This window comes from Microdochium trichocladiopsis, assembly GCF_020744255.1.
Source record: "Microdochium trichocladiopsis strain MPI-CAGE-CH-0230 chromosome Unknown B0I36scaffold_7, whole genome shotgun sequence".
NCBI classification, from domain to species: Eukaryota; Fungi; Ascomycota; class Sordariomycetes; order Xylariales; family Microdochiaceae; genus Microdochium; species Microdochium trichocladiopsis.
Genome location: NW_025763550.1, coordinates 90,775 through 99,210, shown reverse-complemented (window position 1 = coordinate 99,210; position 8,436 = coordinate 90,775). Strand labels below are relative to the sequence as shown.

General features: G+C 54.3%; 4 protein-coding genes across 4 annotated transcripts; all 4 read left to right on the top strand.

The window, feature by feature from the left end:
- Positions 1-100: 100 nt before the first annotated feature.
- On the top strand, positions 101-1,813 carry B0I36DRAFT_375217 (major facilitator superfamily domain-containing protein; the record flags this gene model as incomplete). The annotated part of the gene is made up of 4 exons (XM_046160344.1): positions 101-139; positions 221-643; positions 706-1,457; positions 1,531-1,813. The coding sequence occupies 4 exons, from the start codon at positions 101-103 to the stop codon at positions 1,811-1,813; spliced, it is 1,497 nt and encodes a 498-aa protein (XP_046009990.1).
- Positions 1,814-3,328: 1,515 nt separating this feature from the next.
- B0I36DRAFT_350756 (uncharacterized protein) lies at positions 3,329-4,873 on the top strand (the record flags this gene model as incomplete). Its single annotated transcript, XM_046156943.1, has 1 exon — positions 3,329-4,873. One exon carries the CDS (start codon positions 3,329-3,331, stop codon positions 4,871-4,873), a length of 1,545 nt encoding a protein of 514 aa, XP_046009989.1.
- Positions 4,874-5,093: 220 nt separating this feature from the next.
- On the top strand, positions 5,094-5,362 carry B0I36DRAFT_136085 (uncharacterized protein). The gene has a single exon (XM_046148288.1). It carries the CDS (start codon positions 5,168-5,170, stop codon positions 5,318-5,320), a length of 153 nt encoding a protein of 50 aa, XP_046009988.1. The 5' UTR covers positions 5,094-5,167; the 3' UTR covers positions 5,321-5,362.
- A 1,102-nt stretch (positions 5,363-6,464) lies between these two features.
- Positions 6,465-8,271, top strand: B0I36DRAFT_385263 (uncharacterized protein). Its single transcript, XM_046161056.1, has 3 exons — positions 6,465-7,163; positions 7,237-7,916; positions 7,986-8,271. The coding sequence occupies exons 1-3, from the start codon at positions 6,535-6,537 to the stop codon at positions 8,075-8,077; spliced, it is 1,401 nt and encodes a 466-aa protein (XP_046009987.1). The 5' UTR covers positions 6,465-6,534; the 3' UTR covers positions 8,078-8,271.
- The last annotated feature ends 165 nt before the right edge of the window (positions 8,272-8,436 follow it).

The window sequence follows — 8,436 nt, the reverse complement described above, 5'->3', positions numbered from 1 at the left end:
CTCTAAGCACGAAACCGCGGTCTTTCCTAACGGCAGTAACAGCGACAATGGGGTCGGTGGCTCACCACCGTACCCGACTGGCCTCAAACTTTGGCTCATCATGACAGCGCTTTGTCTCGGGGGCCTGCTGGTCTCGCTTGTCAGTAACCTTCTTCTGATTATTCTTCTCAATCATGATTGATGAGCGCAATGATGATTGACTAGCCTCGACTCTGACTAGGACGGCACGATCCTCGGCACAGCAGTGCCCGCTATCACTGCCGAGTTCGGCTCTCTCGGAGACGTGGGATGGTACAACAGCGTGTACCTTCTGACCATGTCAGTGCCGCAGCTGCTGTTTGGCAAGCTCAATTCACGATATCCAGTACGGTGGAATCATAGCGCAGCGATGCTACTGTTTGTCGTTGGATCAGCTGTCTGCGGCGCAGCGCCATCCTCCGCCGGCCTCATCGCGGGACGCGCCATTGCAGGTCTGGGTTGCTCTGGGCTCCTGGTGTCTACCATGTCTCTGGCTCCGGTCCTTGCGCCGCCGGCACGCCAACCCCTACTGATCGGCATGTTTGCGGCTACAATGGGGCTCGGCATCGCCATCGGACCTTTAGTGGGTGGTGTGTTGACCGAGACGGTCTCGTGGCGATGGAATGTTAGTCACTGTCTAGCTTCCCCACTTGTCAATGTGTAACTGACGTTTGATCACACGCGTAGTTCTACATCAACCTTCCCTTCGCTGCCGTTATATACGCAGTCTTCCTATGGCTCGTGCCTTCTCCCTCGAATCCGATCGCACGCACGACGACACCAACGCACAGCAGCTTCTGGCAGACTCTCGACCCCCTCGGCCTCACGACACTCACCGCGTCCGTGACAAGCCTGCTCCTAGCCCTACAATGGGGCGGAGTCCAATATCCATGGAATGACGCACGCATCACTGCGCTGCTAGTCCTCTCCGGCGTGCTCAGTCTCGTGTTTCTCTGCGTTGAGGTGTGGCAGCGCGAGAATGCCATGTTGCCCGCTTCCATCTTTACCCAGCGCAGTGTTGTCTGCTCAGCCCTCTTCTCGTTCTGCAGCAGCGGTGCGTCTGTGGTGCTGGTCTACTACTTACCCAGTTGGTTTCAGGGCGTCATGGGTGTCAATGCGTTGCAGTCTGGGGTCAACACGCTCCCACTCGTCATGACGACGGTTTTCACGACAGCTGCAGGTGGCTTGCTCCTGACACATGTTGGGCAGGTTGGGACGCTCATGCTTGTCGCTACCGTGTTCATGTCAATCGGCGCGGGGCTCTTCACCACATTCAAGTTCGACTCGCCCACATCTTACTGGATTGGGTGCCAGATTGTGTATGGCCTTGGGAACGGATTCAGTAGGCAAGCTCCCGCCATAGCTGTTCAGAAGGTTCTCGCCGAGTCTGATATGCCCATCGGCTTTGGCATGATCATGTTTTCGCAGTTCATGGGCGGGTAGGTGCATCACTAGCCACTTAGCCGACCGCATGGACCGTAAATTGCTAATGCTTCAGATCGACATTTCCAGCGCAATCTTTATTCCCATAGCACAAGCTATATTCATTAACAAATTGGCAGGGGGCTTACAAAGTCTAGGCCTCCACGCGGTGGACCCCGCTACCTTGGCCGCAGAGGGGTTGACCACCATTACCGCCGGACTGGAGGGCCAAGTCAAAGACGCGGCTCTAACTGTGATCAACAATTCTCTCGTTCAGGCGTGGCATGTCTCTGTAGGTCTAGCTTGTGCGGGTATCATTGGGGTGGTCTTTGTGGAACATGGCAGGATAAACAGAAAACCCAAGAATCTTTAGCAGGCTGCTTAGCCGACCGGTAGACTGCGGGGCATCTTCGTTCACGTTGTCGAAGACAACGTGAACATCCGACTTGCAAGCCCCCAAAGATCTCACGATCAGACTATAATTTGTGGTATGATAGCATCTCGATCTTCATGCATGATTGGTCTCTTGAACGTGGCCTGTATCCTGCTCCCACTGTGCATGAAGCATTCTCTTACCAAGGTCGGCTCCATACTCGTCAGCCATCTGCCCTGTATCGTTCTTTCCATTCAAGTCCCAGGATAGCTGCCACTGAGCTTGGACCTCCATGCGCTTCCGTCATGAGTCTGTGTAGTCCACTGAGATCGTGGTGGGTTTCGTCTAATGGCTTGCTCATGTCCGACTGAGCGCGGAGCGTCGCAGGGTAGTTTCCCTGGGCGCGGAACTCTTGCGTTCCTGGGATTACCGCCAGGCCAAGACGGGAAAACGATAAGTAACTAGTTGTCCCCAATGGTTCTCATGTAAGGCAACACGAGCTGCGATGTGACGGATGGGACTCCCAGGGTTTCCCCCATTGGGGTATTCCCACCATGACAACCTCCAGCATCCAATGAAATGCCACTAGTACCGACTTCCGTGGTTTCTCATCATTCTTGCACATTAGGGCGATGCGGTCACTGCCACTCTTTAGGCAGAGCCCGGCTAAACCTTCCACGCTGGCTTTCGGTTGGTAGAAAGGCAAAGCCTGGTTCCTTGTCCTGCAGTGTCACGGAACACGGTCTCGCAGGATCAGAATGTTACTTCAGCTAAAGCGAGCTCGATGTTGGCCCCCCCGTGTTGGCCAGGGGCCAGTGGCCTGTTTTAAGTGCACTTTTGCCCAACTGATAGTGCCGACGAGTGCCAACCTCCTGCGGGCTGTCATCCTGCAATGCAACCTTCTCCGCGGTCAGGCATCTCGTTGTTGTCATTACCCGCGGCAGGGATCCTTGGTGACTGGCCATCCGGCAGGGACGGGAACTCTATATGCGGCGTCAGGGCCGTATTTCGGGCGAATCACAACAGTGGTCGGGCCAACATCCCTGTCGCCGTAGGTCAGGGTCTCGGCTCGTACGAGGAGCCTGCCAGAACCAACAAACGTTGGGACCCTAGTAAACACGGTGGATAATTCGACGGACAGGTTGCACGGCTAGGGGACCGACCGACTGCAAGCCATCATGTAATATTTCCACGAACCAACACGAGGTAGCGCCTCGCTGCGTCCCACTCTCAGACCACTCGCACACGCAATACAGCGGCGTTTTCAGTATCACCTCGTGCCTCCCAGTAATCATGCAAGGGATGGTAATCCAATGGAGTGAGTTCTTCTCACGGCAACCGGCGCCGACATCCGACCATGGGTGAACCAATGCCCAAGACGACAAGGCCGGCAAAAGAGAAGAAATTCCAACGTCCGTAGAATTTTGCAGCAATACGTGATTCAATACCTGGGTCGAGCCCTTCCACACTTTCAATCTAAATTATCGCAGCACAACAAACGGACTAGCAAAACCTATGGCCGGAAACCTCATCCACCTCCCACTTGGCCCGTTGGACCATTTTGCCCCGAGGACATATCCCGGAGGTGTGCTGTACCTCAAGCTCAAGAACGGCGTCACAGCCCAGGAGGCGTTCAAGGACCTGCAAGAGGGCCTGCGCCGTACTATTCAACAACTGCCATGGCTCGGGGGTAAGGTTCACTGGCAGAGCAATGATTCCCCCGGCTGGCGTCCCGGCCAGCTCGAGATCCGTCATCTACCCGTTGCCGCTGCCGAGGCGGTCGACGCCGCACCCTACCAGCTCAGATACAACGAGTTGGACACTGCCCCAGCGTATGCTGACATGAAGGCCCGCGGCTTCCCCATCGACTCGGTCAGAGACGAGGAGTTGCTGTGGGCCCCGTTCCGTGCCGACATTGATGCCGGAGCGGAGGTCTTTGTCGCCCAGGCCAACTTCATCCCTGGCGCGTGCTTACTCGCGTCGTCCATCATCCACGTTGCTTCCGATGCCACGGCCATGTTCACCGTGCTCGGCGTGTGGTCGCAGCATTGCAGCTACCTGCACTCTTCTGATGAGCGGCCGAAGGCTGCGCTCTCGGACATGCCGGTGCAGGTGACCTCGGAAAGCTCTGACCGGACGCTGTTGGGCAAGATCTGGCAGAAGGAGCGCAGCGGTCGCTCTATTGAGCAGATCGATGCAGGGGTGTGGCAGCTGGTCGGGCTCGAGTCGCCAAAGGCAGAAGTAGCCTCAGAACAGCATGGTGAAGGGGTGGCCCGGGACAAGACTGGTCCTCAGTCGCTTCCCCCAGCAATGTTCCCGGCCACCAACGAGCCAGAGAAGACCATGACATCCAAAGTCTTCTACATATCGCCTCGCTCTTTCGCCGCCATGAAGAAGGCAGCCAACGAGGAGCTCGGCGGCACCGAGGTATCTGGAAACGATCTCATCCTCGCTCTCATGTGGCGAGGGCTGATGAAAGCCCGGTCGGCCGCGCTGCAAGCATCGTCAGAAGATCAGAACCGAGGCGTAGAGATCCAAATCCCTGTCGACGGCCGCCCCGACTTCTCCCAGAACGGCGCGCTGCCAGTAACGTACCTCGGCAACCTCAACTTCCACTACCGCCCCAGCATGGTCCTCGGGGACCTGCTCGCCCCGTCGACGAGCCTGCCGGCAGTGGCCAAGAGGGTGCGCAGCTGCGGTCTGCACGTGCACCACGACAACATGCTCGATGCGTACACCTTGCTCGACAACCTGCCTGACTTCCGGGCCACGCAGCCCCTGCGCTTCCTCGACTTTGACGGCACCCTGCTCATCTCGTCGATGCTCATGGTTTCTGACGACCTGTGCTTTGGTGCCAGGGGCCCCTTTGCCAACGCCGGACGGCCTGAGGGGTACCGCCCCATGATGAGCACCAGGAATCTGCTGAAGTTCCGCCTCTGCTACGTCTTCCCGCGCAAGCCGCATGGTGGAATCGAGTTCATGGTCAGTCTGATGAAGGACGAGTTGGAATTTCTGCTCAAGGACGAGGAGTTTGGACGCTATGCTTTGCTGCTTGCTTAGCTTCTCTCGTGTGAGAAGAATCTATAAGACGTAGCAATACATTGTTTGTTCTACGTCCCGAATGGAGAAGTGCATGAAGCTGCTTTCATGGTCTGTAGTCCCCTTTAATGCGGTACTATTACTATTTCAAGTCAAGCTGCACGCAAGATCTGCTCTAGTCGTGCCAATTATTACCACATTAGCTTTCTTGATGACTTCAAGTCTTGCACAGTTACAAGGCGGCTTCGCAAACTGACCTCGACCATATTTAAAGGAGTGTGAGTTTGGTTATTGATAACGAGCGAATTGGTTTCCATGCATCATCACCTGAATAATCCACCCGCAAAAGTATCTGCAATTATACTAGTCATTGTCGCCAACAATCTTGCCTGCACCTTCTCTGTAGTGATAAAGCCACGGAGTAGAGATCTCTGGACGCTGCCGGCCGTTTTGAGTCCGAGAATGTGATGGAACTTATCGATAGTCGCTATAGTGGTAAATCAGAGCTAGTTATTGTTTGGGGTTTTGCGTGAAATAGGAAATTCATGCGGCCACTGCCTCCTTATTAGAGTATGGCTGACCCACCCGGACCCAGTTTGCCATATCTGCCTCGTTAAGGGATACGCTGCTGCCTGGAGTCGTTAAACAGGGAAAGCCCTCGGGCCCATGCTGGATACGTGGATGCTCTATGGCATCGGCGCAACTCAAGTTGGACGAGAAGTGCCCCCATTGTGACATGCCAGACGTAGGTTGCACCCAAAACTGGTAAGCTAGACTAGGCATCCCGCGATAGTCGCTGGTACCCCGAAACTACAAGTCTTATGCTAAGATAGATCAAGCTTACGGGTCTCTCGGCTGCCGATGGCGAAACGCTCGTACTAGGCTACTGTATTTCCTTACCGACTCATGCGGATGATGCCTTCAGTCAGCCGTCATAGATTATTGTTAGCAACTCGCCTGATCCGGCCCCTCCGAATCAAAAATTTTCCGCCCTCTATATAGCGCAGCCCGACATCTTGAAGAGAATATCGGCTCCTAATGCCAAGGGGTGGCCAAATTCAATGGGGGCACTCCAGCGCGATGTAGCCCAGTTCTGCTACAAGCTCTAAATCCTTTACAATTCCATCACGGAGTGATATTTTAACAGATTCAAGGAATCTCGTAGCTTATTTTCGTTTCCTTAAACGGGTTACGAATTCATAATAATTGACAGGGAGGCACGGACCTGTCGGTTGGTCGGGGAATGGTTGTGTGGGTGGGGGACTATTTTACCCTGCTGCCTGGCAGGCAGCCGTGCTAGAAAGATGCTGATCGTCAATTAGCTTTAGGCGCTAGCGCGTGCAGAATGCGCAGGCCTCGACGGTCTACGGCGCAAAGTCAAGCCCGCTTACCCCAAGCTCAATCTCCTTCCGCTGCAGGCCCATGCACCATCCCAGAGCCAACGTAGGAGCAGCCCCGCTTTGACTCCATGCGGGGCCGATGTCCGTGACAACCCGGCGCCAAGGCCGCCTTCGAGCCGCCACGGCTTTGACGCGCGTTCTATTTTAATAGAAGGCAGAATTTCATAAATACCAGATGAATACACTGCACAGTTTTATTAGTCTGCCGGCCTGTTGTTGAACCCAACATCAATCATCAATACAAATGAGGCAATTCGACGGGAACTGTCGCCTGGTACAGCAATGAAGATAGCCATCATCGGCGGAGGCATCTCCGGATGCGCCACTTACTTACTGCTCAAAAAGCATCTGCACCCGTTGCCAGCTGGTAAACAGTATTCCATCACGATCTACGAAGCCCATGACATGAACAAGGACACCAAGCCCTCCGAGCGTGCGAAAGGTCTCTCGCATTCCGCCACGCTCACTGTTGGCGGTGGCCTAGGTGTGGGACCAAACGGTCTCGGCGTCTTGAGGCGGTTGGATGAGGAGGTCTTGCGTGATGTCGTCCGCGGGGGTTATGTCACACCGATAATGATCATGAAGAGCAAAGGCGGCCAAGTCTTAGTACGCGCGAATCAGGGCGACGCTCTCCCTCCCAATGCAGCCAGCGAGCATGCCATGTCCACCGTTGCCAGCAGCCGGCACTCAATCTGGCGAGCTCTCCGTACGCGAGTTTCTGACAACGACATCGTCATCAAGCGGGTTTCTCAAGTTGTCGCCAATCCGGACGGTCCCAATACTATCGAATTTGTGGATGGAAGTCCGCCAATCGAGGCCGATTTGATCATCGGAGCCGATGGCTTGAAAAGCCGCGTCAAACTGGCCTTGTTTCCAGAGGCAGAGAAAGACCCGTATCCGCCACGTTACGAGTAAGTGATCACCCTGCCAGTCTTGATACTCTCGATCATTTCCAGGCGCCCTCTCGAGTCTAACCCGACATAGGGGCCTCGTTGGAGTCGGTGGCTTCATCAGCGCTAGTTCGGTCCGAGACCACGTCGAGAAAGGAGCTATGAACTTTGTGTTTGGAGGAAATGGGTTCTTTGGCTATTTTTTCTCCGACAGTGCTGAATCGTCACCTTATCGCGATTCGCCCCACCACATTGCCGACCCAGGCGAACGGCTTGCGTGGTGGTCTACCTACGAGGTGTCAGAGTGCCCCACAACGGCCACCATAGACAAAGGCGCGATCACCCGTCAATTACAAGAACGTCACAAGGGCTGGGGAGACCCCGTCATTCAAGAAATTCTACAATCTCTTGAGGTGGATACCATGTGGCCTACTTGGACTGTTCCGCCGCTCCCCACGTGGGAGCGGGACGGCGTCGTGCTTGTCGGTGATGCGGCCCACGCATTGCCGCCGACCTCCGGTCAGGGATGTTCGCAGGCTCTGGAGGACGCGGAGGCTTTCGTGCTGCTTCTCAGTCACTCCCTTCAAAACGCAGATCAAGAACAGATTGAGGCGAATCCAAAGAGTCTGGTCAAGACGGCTGCACGTCAGTATATGGCATTGCGTGTTCCACACGTTACCCAAATACTACGTGAGGCGCAGAAGATCCAAAACTCAAAACGAGAGAAGGGGACTATCTCGGAATATTTGATGTATGGGGTTTTATGGATTATGAGTAAGTCCACTCTCAAGGCTATTCTCTACAACGGTGAAGGCATGTTCGGGCCCCGCTAACTGGACTTAGGTTTCTTCCCTAACGTGATGTTCAAGAAGCAATACTCCGTCTTTACGTATAACGTGGCGGACGAGGTTAAGAAAATGACGGACAGTATGTGATCTTTGATTTTGTGCCAACAGAAACCAAGGATCTCACTTCATTTGTCACATGTCTATGTAGCAACACTATACCACTCCCTGTCAGCCTGCTACCTGTGTCGATTGTGGCTATAATAACATAATCTCGGGTTAATAACATGCATTCTACTCTTATTTCATTTTAGTCTATTCGAGCCCAGCACGCTTTACCAACGTCTGCCGTTCCACTATGTGTCTGTACATATATAAACGTATTTGTTGATTTCCTTTCAGTCTTGAAATGTCCCACTTAAGAGCAACGCTGCAGTAGAGATGAATAAATGCTGCACTTGAAAGCTTCTACAAATCTTCCTCATCTTCATCATCGTCAAGCCCATCAT